The sequence below is a fragment of the Podarcis melisellensis genome (assembly GCF_964234715.1).
Source record: "Podarcis melisellensis genome assembly, chromosome: 6".
Taxonomy (NCBI): Eukaryota; Metazoa; Chordata; class Lepidosauria; order Squamata; family Lacertidae; genus Podarcis; species Podarcis melisellensis.
In genome coordinates, this window is record NC_138538.1 from 73,575,252 (window position 1) to 73,588,991 (window position 13,740).

Consider the following 13,740-nt stretch of genomic DNA (forward strand, 5'->3'; position numbering starts at 1 on the left):
TTTCGGGAAATATAGCCTGGAACGTTAGGTCCTCTTTATTTTATCCGTAGAAATATTAAACCAACTCAGCTGCTTGGAAGTCAGATACCTAGAGAAAAGAAATCTAGTCTTGGGACTTTGTAAATTATTTTAGCAGACTTAACCAAATGCATGCTTTGTTTGCTTCCGTTCAGTTTAGTTTTCTGCAAGTGGTGGGACTTTAAAGGAGACTAATCGCTTCTGATCCTGAAAGTGACACAGTATTTCCAGTTTTAAAATTAGCTGCTGAAACATGCAAAACAGTTTCTTTTCCTGGTATTTTTGTCTAAGCCATCAGTGCTTTATCTTAGCATTCAGGATTTCAAAACATTTCGTGCTTGGCATTATCAGTATTAGCAGCCCCTATGTGGTAGTCATATTAATTTGTCATAATAGCGTTTTGTTGACTGTATCAAAAAATGAGATATTGGACTTAATTATTACTTCCTTCCCGTGCATTTTGAGATAGTGCCTGTGTGAGGGTCTAAATCCAATTTGCTTTGCTTTCCCCCACCCACTGCCACCCCACAGATTCTCCTCTTGGTGTTTTCAGTAACAGTGGTGACCATGACCCAAATAGACTTTATTTACCATATCATCTCTGAGGCTGAAGAATCTAGCCACTTGTAAAGACTGAAGAGGCTTAACTCTTCTGCATCTGGAGCAGCTGCAGAAAATGTTTGAAAGAAAGCCTTGACTGTGCATCTCCATATAACTTCTATGGGGCAGCCCTATGTCTACTACAGCCTCAGTTGCCTTTCCTCCTTCAAATCCATCATGGAAGTCCATTCCCCCTCTTCACTTGATCTGTCCCACTAACAAGCCCTTGACACATGGTTGCCCTCTATCCCATTATTTAACTCATTGACATGGAAATGGAGAATGGGAAATTATGGAAATCTGATCCCTTCCTATAATGATAGTTTTGACTTTACAGAGGGTTTCCCAAGGCAAAACACAGCTGCCTCTGCTCATCTCTTGTAGAAACAGAACACATCTTTGACACAGTCAATGACAACTGAGAAATATACTAGCAGGATTCTCTTTTACATATATGACAGCACAGCTACATCAGTTTAATTGACCTTAGCAATCTGCATCTGTGTGTGGTATGTCACCAAGGGATGCTAAAAAAAACCCTCCCACCCTGTCACTTGGAAGAGGGGGGGGAGGGAGAACCCGGGTACCATAATAGAGTAATACCTACGTAAAAGTCATTCATTTGATGCAGGGCATCAATATGTGCTAAAATAATACTCAAATGCACTTTCATATGCGGCTAAAATTAAGGAGCTAGTGCTTTTTTAAATGACAGATTGTTCTGAATTTTAAACTATAGCAGAATAAATGACATTATTTTGAAGTTAAAATTACTTTTTGCCATGAGCAAGAGAACAATCTTCCGTTCTTTTTTTGCCACTTTATTTATTTGCCTAATTGTTTCCTGGTTTAATTTATCATAGCTATTGTTTGTTTCATTATTTGCCGGTTTTCAGGGCAAAACCTTTCCAAGACATCTTGCATCAAACCATAATGAACGATACATCAAAAAATATAAATGCATTGCTTCGTTGTTTATTACACATGTGCCCTGTTTTTTTTCTGCGAAGAATACAAGGCAATCTACATCTCACCCCACATATTATCCCCATAGAAACCCTAAGAAGTTGAGGCTGAGGGTTCATGACTGATGCAAAGTCACCAAGGGAGTTTTATAGAGGAATGGGGATCTGAAACCAGACTTTCCAGGCTAAGACTCTTCTACCAGCAGCAGATGGTGCGACGTGGCAGCGCCATTCACCTGACCTCCCGGCAATTGAGTCACTGATGCATACCAAGAAGAGGTGAGGCAGCAGCAAGGTCAGCATGCTCGAAATGCACCAGAAAGAGTGCTAGATTGGTTCTACCAGCGTGTTTGCACTGTACTGGCCTTACTGTTGCCTTATTTCTCCCCTCTCCTCCTTCTGGTATGAAGCAGCGAGTAAGCTGGAGGGAGGTCAGATGAGCAGCACAGCCCCACCATGTTGTCTGCTAGTGCCTACTACTCCAATCACAGCAACATACTGTTTCAATTACCTTAAAGTGAGACGATAGTCAATTATTTGAGTATATGGATCTGGCAAAAATGACGCAGAACATTAGACAGCAAAAAGGTTCAAGGTTTATCGACAATTGGTCTAAATTCATAACATATATGGAAACAAATTCTAGAGATATAAAAATCACAGTAGGTTTAATATAACCCTTGCGATGTGTTTACGCTAAAAAATGAAAAACTGCAGAATGGATTTAATATTCACATAACCCAAAACCGAGATGGAGGGAAGTCAAATGTTATTTATTGTTAATTAATGTTTGTTTTTTGGTTGGTTTAGGTGTTTTGATTTGGTTGATGTTTTCTTTTTCTTTTTTTTTTCTTTTCTTGGTATGTGTTGGCTATTTTTCTTTTTCTTTCTTTGCTGTTGTTTGGTTATGGAAAATGAATAAAAAGAAGTTTTTAAAAAAGTGAGACGATAGTCATCAAACAACCAGAGAGTCCTAGTTTCCCCAAAAAGCTGGTAAGGATTTAAACCTGATTGAAGGTAGTGGCTCGTAATATTGAGAGTTCCTCAAAATAATAATGATAATCATCATCATCATCATCATCATCATCATTCTCAGTGAGGAAGGTTCTGGCCTTGTTGTTTCTCTGAGATGCTCATGAGATACATGCAGAGAATGGTTTTGTGCTAAAGAGCATTCCGTTGTGTGATTCCCCTCATGGGCAGTCTGAAGTGTTACAGTCCTTCAGGTACCTGATAATATGCAACATTTTAAGTGTTGGTTAATAGTAGGAGCATCCAGCTTGCTTGGGAATTCTAAGACTTCAACAGCAGCCCACATTGACAATGAGTGCGTTTTTTGAAATGTCCAGGCCACCATATTGAGTCAAAATGGCATCCAATGGTACTCAACAGGAAACTTCCTCTGTCTCAGGGGCCATCATGACAAATTTGGTTATGGTATCCTAAGATGTGTCCAAATCTCTGAAAGATTGAGTACACCCTTGTGTTTCAAAAGAGCACCCAACAGTATCGAAATAAAGACAAGACAACTGATATTTGACCTTAGGAAACGTTGTCCCAAGTTTGGTTATGGTATCTTAAGTGGTGTCTAAATTGCTGCAGTTTTGAAAGGTCCAATCTGCCATTTTGTTTTGAAACAGCATTCAGTGGTATTCCAAAACAGACAAAAACCTGTTCCTCTTGGTTTTAGGAGCTGACATGAAAAATTTAGTTAAGATATTTTAAGAGGTATCTGAAAATACATGTGTACAAACAGTTTTTCCAAACTTACAGTAGATACCTGTGTCACCTACTTTTTTCTGTTTCCCTCCCACCTCCTCTTTCCTTACAAAACAGTAAAAGAAGCCCTGCATCCTCTCAAGTTCAACAGATGGGGTCTCCCTGAAATTGATCAAGAGACCATGCAAACGAGTGAACCAGGGATTTTTGCAGGAGGTGACGTTAGTGGACTGGCCAACACTACAGTAGAATCAGTGAATGACGGAAAGCAAGCTTCCTGGTTCATGCACAAATACTTACAGGTGAGTTTTCAGTGGACTCTCCTTTGACTTTACCTTGATTGCTCCTGTCAGGTGTGCAGAATCATGGAGAGTTGGAAAGGACTTTCAGGGTCATCTAGTCCAACCCTCTGCAATGTAGTAATATGCAGTTATCGCAAAAAGGGATCAAACCTTGGCGTTATCAGCACCACTCTCTAATCAACTGAGCTATCCAAGCTTGGAGCATATTCCAATTTATGGAGGACAAGGATATCAATGACTACTAGTCATGATGGCTGTATTAGATCCAGTACCATAGGGAACTGAATACCAATTGCTAAGGGTTATGAGTGATATTCTCTTCCCATTCTGCCTTTGGGCTCCTCAAAGGTTTCTGACTGACCACTGTGAAAACCAGTGGTTTTTTTTTCTTTAAAAAATGTTTAGGGGTACTCTCATTTTGACTCAGGAAAATCACCATTTTATAGTTCAAACCAGGGAAAATAAATACAGTAAATGGACAAAAGTACAAAGGTTCACAAAATGTTTAGGGGTATGCGTACCTTTGCGTCCCAGCCCCCCCGAAAAAAGCACTGGTGAAAACAGTGCTTGAACACTGTGAAAACAGCAGATAGGCCTTCCACTCTATCAAGACTCTTTTTATCCTCTTCTGGAGTCCAACAACGTATGGAGGGATATAGGTTCTCCACCCCAAATTAGCTATAGAAACTGGAAAATAAGAGAGGGCCTGGATTATTGTTTAGGGGTTGGTTGGTTGGTTGGTTGGTTGGTTGCTTGGTTTGATTAGTGTGCTTTAAAAAAAATTAAGTAATTCTCATTGGTTAACAATTCTTATTTGTACCCAAAGGGGATGCAACTTAATGCATAATACACTGCATAATACACTTTACTCAAGTAATTGGATGGGGAAATAGCTTATAAATATTAAAGGATCTCAGTGTTTTGAGCAGCATGGAAGTTTTTGTTTTGTTTTTGTTTGGGTTTTTTAAAAAAATACTTTTAGCGTTGTCACCTGGGGCAGAAATTATTATGTACAGGGTGTGATCACACCATCACTTTCTAAAATACATATACACATACAAAACAAGGGCACCTGCACAAAGCAAGCTGCCTACCTGTCAGATAAATTTGGCAGTCACACAAGAGACCCACAGGAGGAAGGCAAGAGAGCCCTTGCTTGTGGACAGAAATTTATACAAGAGGGGGAAAAGAAAGGAAAATGTGTGTAAGGAATATGCTCAAATAGGCAAAGGAACAAATTCTCTGACTGGATACATGAGAGGCATGCATGTTCGTTTGGCTGTCTTGCATAGGCCTTCTTGTAAACCATTCATAAGATGCAGTTTGTAGAACATGGAATATCCTTAAAAGAAATGTCATTAATGAAAAAGGAAGGAAGAAATACAGTGGCCTTGCTTTTCCTAACAACTTGGAACTGAAAAGTGGTACCGAAAATTTCATTTTTAACTATTCAGGCTGGAAAATATCCTTGTTCAAATAGTGAATGCTGGTGGGGAGAGGGCTTGGTTTAAAACAAAAAGAAAATGCTGTTGATTAGTGTGGAAACATTTCCTGCTCTTTTGTACTCATATTAAGACCCACCTCCATAATGATTTGTTGGTAGTTTTGCCTCAAAAATAAAATAAATTCCAGACCAGGAAAATAATTTAAACCGTCAGCTCACGATAGCAGTGTTTCCAGCCAATTCTTAGTTGCCCATTATCTTTATTATTCATTGGATAAGTTTGTGCCATCCAGGGGTTGCTAGCAAGGTACCCATAGGTGGCAATGTGGCCTCCCCTGGTGCCCACAAACGGTTTTAGTAAATACCCCCTCAGAAATCCACATTACATGAGAGAGTGTTTGTTTGCTGTACCTGATCCGTTCCTGTTTGCACTGGCTCAGTCTCTCTTCTGTTCTGAACAGAGAAGAGGTGCAAATAGCTTCTCTCTATGAGCAAATATGAGAATGGCTGGTGTTACTGGCTTTCTTCCATTCATGGGGAGCTGATGGGGCATGTGTCCACAAACCATTTTGTACCACTGTCTCTTTTTCCCGCTCATGCAGATGTGTAAACTATTTCCGTTATGTCACATCCCCATGGCAGCCATTTTGTTTCTGCCACTCCTGGCACATTCCAAACTTCCAGGTGTGCCACAGGCCAAAAGAGGTTGGCTACTCATGTTAAGCAGATCTCCAGTTGATAAGTAACTGGAGTGATGGTTCTCAATGATGGATCTCAATATATGAGGTGGGTCACTTTATAGAACTACAGGCATTTGTTAGAGAAATCTGAGGCATTTTCATATCCAGTGGTACCTTGGTTCTCAAACTTAATCTGTTCCAGAAGTCCATTCCAAAACCAAAGTATTCCAAAACCAAGGTGCGCTTTCCCATAGAAAGTAATGCAAAATGGATTAATCCATTCTGGACTTCTGAAAACAATCCCTAAAACAGCAATTTAACAAGACTTTTACTATCTAACGAGACCATTGATCCATAAATTGAAAGCAATAAACAATGTACTGCAGTGATACAATCAATCAGTAGCTGAACTGAGTTCCACACAGTCACAAAAACAAAACAAAAAAGCCACAAAAACACAAAATAAATAGCAAAAACAGACAGACCTCAGCGTAACACTCAAAACGGAAGTGCGGCACTCAAATCAGAAGCGTAGCACTCAAAACGGAGCATGTTTCGAAAACAGTTCACAAACCGGAACACTTACTTTGCAGTGTTTGGGTTCCAAGTTGTTTGAGTACCAAGACGTTTGAGAACCAAGGTACCACTGTATGTGGATTGATTAGCATAAAGAACACCACTCCCTAGCCTTTCACCAATTATATTTTTTTCTGTACTGAAGAGTGGCTATTTTCCAAATGATTGTTTACTTGCCATGTGTGATGGGACGATGAGCTGCTTGTGCGTAAAATGCAAGTCCCTCAGAGTTTGATCAGGCTTTCAAACCTCTGCCTGTGACGGAGCCCCTCCAGCATGGCTGCGTCAATCACTAGTAGAATCCGAAAGTGGCTGCTTTCGGAAACGTTTCCAACATAAAAGCTCCTTAACGGAAACACGTCGTCTGGCCTCTCGGCGTGACAGTTTCCGTCGAGGTGTGGGTGTCCCTATAGGAGGTCCTGAGACCTCCCCACTGGTTTCGCTTGAAGCGTCTCTGAGCCATCCCTCCGACTCACTTTCCCTTGGAGTTCTTGCTCGCCCTCTACTGGTTCCCTCTTCCGCTGCTACTGCTCTCTCACCCTCAGTGAGCCTTTGCGCCTCCGGCGCTTTAGATGTCAGTTCCCTGACATCCACCTCCCCTCCAGGGCCCCCTTCACCCCCTCCCGTCTCCTCTCCTACTGGCGGTGAGGAGGTAAAACCCTTGAAAGAACCTCCCTCATCTTCCGACGTCGCGAACACTTCCTTCCACTTGTTGCTGTTCCTACTCTCTAGGTACTCTTCGTCATCAGAGTCCACTCCCTCTTCCAACTCCGACTCCGCGAACCCTTCCATTTCCTCTTCCTCATCGGTGGTGCCGAAATACTCCCTCCTAAACCTTGCTATCGGCTGAGGTTTCCTCGGGAACCTTTGATGGAACGTTTCTGTTAAAACCTCGTCATTGACTTCCTGCGCACTTACCCAGGTGTTTTCTGACTCCGGTTCCCCTTCCCACGCCACTAAATACTCCACCTGATTTCCCTTCCACCTGGAATCGAGGATTTCCGCTACATGGTTGCGGCGTTCCCTCTCTTCCAAGGCTGGTCCCCTGACGTGCTCCCCTTCACCTCCTCCCCTGTATGGTGACAGTAACGACCTGTGGAACACTGGGTGCAATTTCATGTGATTGGGTAATCGGAGTTTGAAAGCTACCGGGTTGACCTGCTGAATCACCTCAAAGGGTCCCAATCTTCTGGGCCTCAGTTTCTTACAACCCCCTTTGAACGGCAACCCTTGGGTTGACAACCACACTTGATCCCCCACCCTTATGGTTTCACCTTCCCTTCTGTTCTTGTCTGCCTGCTTCTTATATTGTGCCTTAGCCCTTTCTAAGTTGAGCTGGAGCTGCTGATGGATGGCTTCCATCTCTTCTACAAAATGTTCAGCCGCTGGGACGCTCCATCTCTCCCCTCCTTCCCCTGGAAATGCCCTGGGGTGACACCCGTAATTAGCCAAAAAGGGACTCATCCCTGTGGACACATTCTCCGCATTATTGTAGGCAAATTCTGCCAACGCCAACTTTTCGACCCAATCGTTCTCTCTGTCATTGACATAACACCTAAGATATTGTTGAAGAATGCCATTTGCCCTTTCCGCCTGCCCGTTGGTTTCAGGGTGCCGGGCAGTTGAAAAATTGACTTCCACGTGTAACAAGCTCATGAGCTTCCTCCAGAACCTGGAAGTAAATTGTTTGCCTCGATCTGAGATCACCCTCGAGGGAGCCCCGTGCAACCTAAAGATATGTTCCACAAACAACTTCGCCGTTTCTTCCGCTGTGACTGCATGTGAGCATGCTACAAAGTGGCACATCTTAGTTAACAGGTCTACTACTACCATGATGGCTGTTTTCCCCTTGGACCTTGGCAGATCCGTCATAAAATCTATTGATATCGCTTCCCAAGGCCGTTCTGGTGTGGGTAAAGGTTCTAATAACCCTGCCGGCGCCCTTCTTTCCCCTTTGGCTCGCTGACATTGGTCACACCCTCTTACATACTCCCTTACATCTTCCCTCACCTTAGGCCACCAAAATTCCCTGGTAACCAACCACATGGTCTTGTGTTGCCCAAAATGTCCCGCCGTGGGGCTATCATGCAACTGCTTGAGTACTCTCCCCCTCAATTCACCTTCGGGTATATACAGTGCCCCTTTGTAATACAATGCCCCATTTCTTTCCTCAAAACCTCCGGGGCTCTCGCCCTCCCCCCTGAGACCTCTGAGCTTATCCTGGGCATATTCATCATTTTCCGTTTCCTCCACCAGTTCTCGTTGCCCCACCATCGCCGCCCCACACACCCAGCGGTCCTCCGGGATGACATGTCTCTCTTCGATCACCCCCTCCCCTTCCCAATATTCTGGTTTGCGTGAGAGCGCGTCCGCCCTGACGTTTTCTGGGCCTGGCACATAACAAATCTCAAAGTTAAATTTGGAGAATTCCTGTGCCCATCTCACTTGTCGTTGGTTGAGCACTCGAGCTGTTCTCCAATACTCTAAATTTTTGTGGTCGGTGCACACTTGCACCTTGTGTTGTGCCCCAATTAATAAATGTCTCCACCTCCGGAATGCTTCGTGAATGGCAAGTAGTTCCCTGTCATACACCGTGTAATTCCTCTCGGACTTATTCAGCTTCCGCGAGAAGAAGGCACACGGTCTCCACTCCGACGCACTCCTCCCCGGTTGAAGAAGGACCGCCCCTACCGCCCGGTCGGATGCATCTGTTTCCACTCTCATGGGTTTTCGTAAATCCACATGCAGAAGTTGTTCTTCCGAGGCGAAAGCCCTTTTCAGTTCTTCAAAGGCTCGATCCGCCTCTGCCGTCCAAACAAATTTCTTCTTGCTGCTGAGACAGTCGGTGATGGGCGCCGTCAAGTGGGCAAAGTTCTTGATGAACTTCCGATAAAAGTTCCCAAATCCCAAGAATCTTTGCACGTCCTTCTTGGTCTTCGGTGTCTTCCATTCCAGTACCGCTTGGACCTTGCCTGGATCCATGGCCAATCCCTTGTCTGACAAGCGGTACCCCAGGAATTCCACCTCCTTGGTATGAAACTGGCACTTCTCCAGTTTCACCCACAGCTGGTTGGCTTGCAGCCTGCCCAACACTTCTCGAACGTCCCTCACATGCTGTTCCTCATTTTCCGAATACACCAACACGTCGTCTAAAAAGGCCACACAATTCTTGTAGAGCAAAGGTCCCAGAACGTGGTTTATACAAGCTTGAAAACACGCGGAGCCCCCTTGTAGACCGAAGGGCATAACGAGGTATTCAAAGGCTCCCAACGGGGTAAACATGGTGGTCTTCCATTCATCTCCCTTCCTTATGCGTATCAGATTGTACGCCCCCCGCAGGTCCAGTTTTGTAAAAATCTTTCCCTTCCTTACTCTGGTCAAAATGTCATCAATTCGGGGCATAGGGAAAGCCAGGGGCTCCGACACTGCATTGAGGGCCCTGAAGTCACACACCAGTCTCGGTTTGTCTGTGTTCTTTTTGTCCACAAAGAACACTGGGCTGCCCCCCACCGCTCGGGACTCTCTGATGAAACCTCGCTTCAAGTTTTTGTCAATGAACTCCCTCAGCTCCTGCATCTCCCTGTCTGACATGGCGTACAGCTTGCCTACTGGGAGTTGGGCCCCTGGGAGTAGGTTGATTTGACAGTCAAAGGGTCTATGCGGTGGCAGTTTGTCTGCTTCCCTTTCGCTGAATACGTTGCTCAGATCTGCGTATTGCGGGGGCACCTTCCCTTTGTCCATCACTTCCATCCCCGCTAGGGTGACTCTGTCTCCTCCCGAAACATTCCCCTCCTTGCAGTGTTCTAGGCAATGCGCTGACCCAAAGGAGACCACCCTCTGATGCCAGCCCACTAGCGGATCGTGTAGCACCAGCCAGCTCATCCCCAAAATGATGGGCGCTCCTCCCAGGATGGCCACATTAAACGCTATCTGTTCGGTGTGCCTTGCCACTCTCATTATCATCGGGACAGTCTGTTGGCTAACTTCTCCCCCCAACAGCTCTCTGCCGTCAATCGTAGTCACCTGCAAGGGGTTACTTAAAGGGATAGTCTGTATCTGGTGCTCAGCTGCAAACTCCTTACTCATGAAATTACAGGAGCTGCCTGAATCCAAAAGCGCCTTGACCTTTAGTGGGTGTCCGTTTGGCAGTTCTAGTAACACCTCTATCACTAAAGCGGGTCTGGGGGGTTCTGGCATGGGCACTTTCATTGCTCTTTGGCCTGGCTGCTGTGCCCCAACGGTGGCAGCCAGGCGTTGGCTTTTACTTGCTCCTTGCCTTCCTCTTCCTTTCCCCCAACAGCTCCTGCCATCCCTTGCCATTCCTTTCTTTGTGGGCAAACTCTGGCAAAGTGCCCTGGCTGTTGGCAGAGATAACATCTCTTGGCGCTCTTTCCCTCCTTTTTCCGCCCTTCACTGGGATTTGAAACTGCGCGCGCCCGCGCTGTTCCAACTTCCATCGGCTCTGCCGGCGGGAAAGGTGGCTCTGGAATGTCTGGAATGCGGAACTCCCTCCAACGGTCTCCTTTCCCTTCCCGCTTTTCCATAGCCCTCGCCTCCTGGCGCGCTCCTATGGCCAGCGCAGATTTGGTTAACTGGTCCATAGACTCCGCCCTGGGGCCCCGGGAAAGCTCATCTTTGACGGTTGAAGAAAGCCCCTCTTCGAAAAGCATTTGGATGGGCTCCGCCGATAGGTCCCACCCCAATTTGTGAATCAACATGGTAAATTCAGTCCAGTACTCACGGACAGATCTGCTTCCTTGCTGGCAAGCCATTAACTGCCTTCGCACCACCCCCTGCTCAATATCGCTGGAAAACATCAGGTCCATGGCACGAAAAAACTTCCTCGTGTCCTTTAAGATCTCATTATTCGCTGCCATCAGGGGTCTAACCCAATCTTTCGCCCCGGATTCGAGATGGCCAATCACATACGCCACTCGTGATTCCTCATCGGGGAAGTCATCAAACTGCAAGTTTAGAGCGTATTGCATCTCTGTTCTAAAGGCATGATAGTTCCTGGGATCCCCCCCGAATTTCTGCACCAATCCTGGCACCTTTCTGGCGAGCGGGGTGGTTTTCTCCTTTCCCTTTTCTGCATCCTGAGCCCTCCTCTCCTCAAGCCTCGCCGTTTGCAGCGCCAACTGGATCTCCAACGCCCTGTACCTTTCTTCCAGGCTTGGACCTCCTCCAGCTGCTCCTGCTTCCCCGGTTCCGGCTGGATTGCTCATGATGCTTCTCCCTGCACAAGCTGGCTTTCGGAGACTTTCGGATTGCTGTGATGGGACGATGAGCTGCTTGTGCGTAAAATGCAAGTCCCTCAGAGTTTGATCAGGCTTTCAAACCTCTGCCTGTGACGGAGCCCCTCCAGCATGGCTGCGTCAATCACTAGTAGAATCCGAAAGTGGCTGCTTTCGGAAACGTTTCCAACATAAAAGCTCCTTAACGGAAACACGTCGTCTGGCCTCTCGGCGTGACAGTTTCCGTCGAGGTGTGGGTGTCCCTATAGGAGGTCCTGAGACCTCCCCACTGGTTTCGCTTGAAGCGTCTCTGAGCCATCCCTCCGACTCACTTTCCCTTGGAGTTCTTGCTCGCCCTCTACTGGTTCCCTCTTCCGCTGCTACTGCTCTCTCACCCTCAGTGAGCCTTTGCGCCTCCTGCGCTTTAGATGTCAGTTCCCTGACACCATGGCTCCTAAAACTACATAGCTGGTTCATGTAGCGAAACGTGCTGTATTTTCCATAAGATTTGTGGTTTTGCTTTGTTTGGAAGCAGACCTTGTCTTTTAAACTAATGCAATGGCACATGCTATCACTTCCCTCTCCTTCTAACCTAAAAACTGGTCCTCTGAGGGGTGAGGGGAATGGGTACAACCATTTCCTTCCCAAACGCCCATTACTGTAATAGAAAATTTCAGATACTCCTTTTTGTTAGAGATTTCTTTTCCAGAGCCATTTGAAACAGAATGAAAACCACACTTTGGTGTCAGTCAAGAGAATTTATGTGGGATGTGATGAAGCAGTACATACACACGCATTGTGGCAGCACATTCATTTTTTATGTGCCCATTCTACAACAGTGGCATGGGAATCGCTTTCAGGGAGTGGTAGAAAAGAATATTTAAAGCAGTGAGGGGGAGGCTGTGGCCCTCCAGGTGTTGGTTGGACTACAACTCGCATCATCCCTCATCACTGACTATGCCAACCTGGACAACGTGGTGGTCCACGGGTACCACATCTCTGATTTACTGAGGATTGCTTCATTATTTTCAGAGGAGAGCCATGTTAATCTGCTGCAGCTAAAGCAAGTAGGGTTCAAATAAGGAAATGCAATGTGATGCTTCCTGTGAACTATGGAAACACTTTCTTTGGGGACAGTTTCCATGTTTTCCTGGCTCCATCAAGCCTTTGTCATAGACCAAATGGTGGTGCTGTGATTCAGAAATGGTTATTCAGGATGGGAAAACTATTCCTTCCAGGGGTTTTTTACCCCCTTAACCTGAATACTCAATGTTCCTAAATTCTCAAGAGAGAGAATTACATTTTATTTGAGCCAAATGGCAACCCAGCAAAATTGTGGCCTCTGGAATAGACCGGAACTCACCAGTTCTGCATAGTTAAAACTGTGGGATGGAGAGTAAAGGGAATCAGGAAAGGGAATCCCATTTATATTCAATGCTAGTACTGTATAAGGAGCTGGATCTGAGGTTGCAGCAAGAAGCCAGCAGTGTTATTTTGTTAAAATGTTTAGGATGATACCGACTTGGTTATCACTCACGAGGTAATTTGCAGCATCTAGATCATGATCTTTAAATTTCTTCACTGGCTCCAGCTCCATGAATTTCTGTGGGGATTGCACTGAGTGCTTTGAGGCAAAATACTTACGCTGAATTAGACCCAATTGGCTGTATGTCAGTCTGTGGGTAAGATTTTTTTTGCAAGGGAAAAAAAATCCTTATAATAGCTTCTGCAGTACTTCAACCCAGGGACTTTAAAGGAAAGGGGTTTTTTGTTGTTGTTTTTTAAGGGAGAGTGAAATAAGTGCTATAAATGCTGCCAGCTCTTTTCTGTTAACATAGGTACATTGTTATATAAATGGTGGAATTTGCCTCAAATTGTAGCTTTTGGAAAAAAGTCTCCGAATATTCCACATTCTATAAAGTGAGATGCCAATAGATTTCTACTGAGTCGCAGTCCAAATAATAGAAACATTATTATTATTATTATTATTATTATTATTATTATTAGGGGGCAGGAAGTAGTTAGGTGTTTGGTGTGTCATTTTTTTGCAGGTATTGAGGAAAAAAGGGACATCTTCCAGTCATTGCAATGTGGCAGTTATTGCAGTAGAGCATTTATCAGGAAAAAGAGTGCAATGGCAGGCAGGTGCATGTTGTTGCTGAGTTGTTAGTGCAGTGCAGCAACTCAGAGCCAGGAAGTAGT

The 13,740-nt window shown here is 45.1% G+C and overlaps 1 protein-coding gene across 2 annotated transcripts in view; it reads left to right on the plus strand.

Moving 5' to 3' along the window:
* Nucleotides 1-13,740, plus strand: part of DPYD (dihydropyrimidine dehydrogenase) — a 505,368-nt gene that overhangs the window by 252,547 nt on the left and 239,081 nt on the right. For both annotated transcript variants that reach the window (XM_081914137.1, XM_081914136.1), the window contains exon 12: nucleotides 3,420-3,604. In XM_081914137.1, coding sequence (XP_081770263.1) covers nucleotides 3,420-3,604 — 185 coding nt within the window. The remainder of the gene's footprint in view (nucleotides 1-3,419; nucleotides 3,605-13,740) is intronic.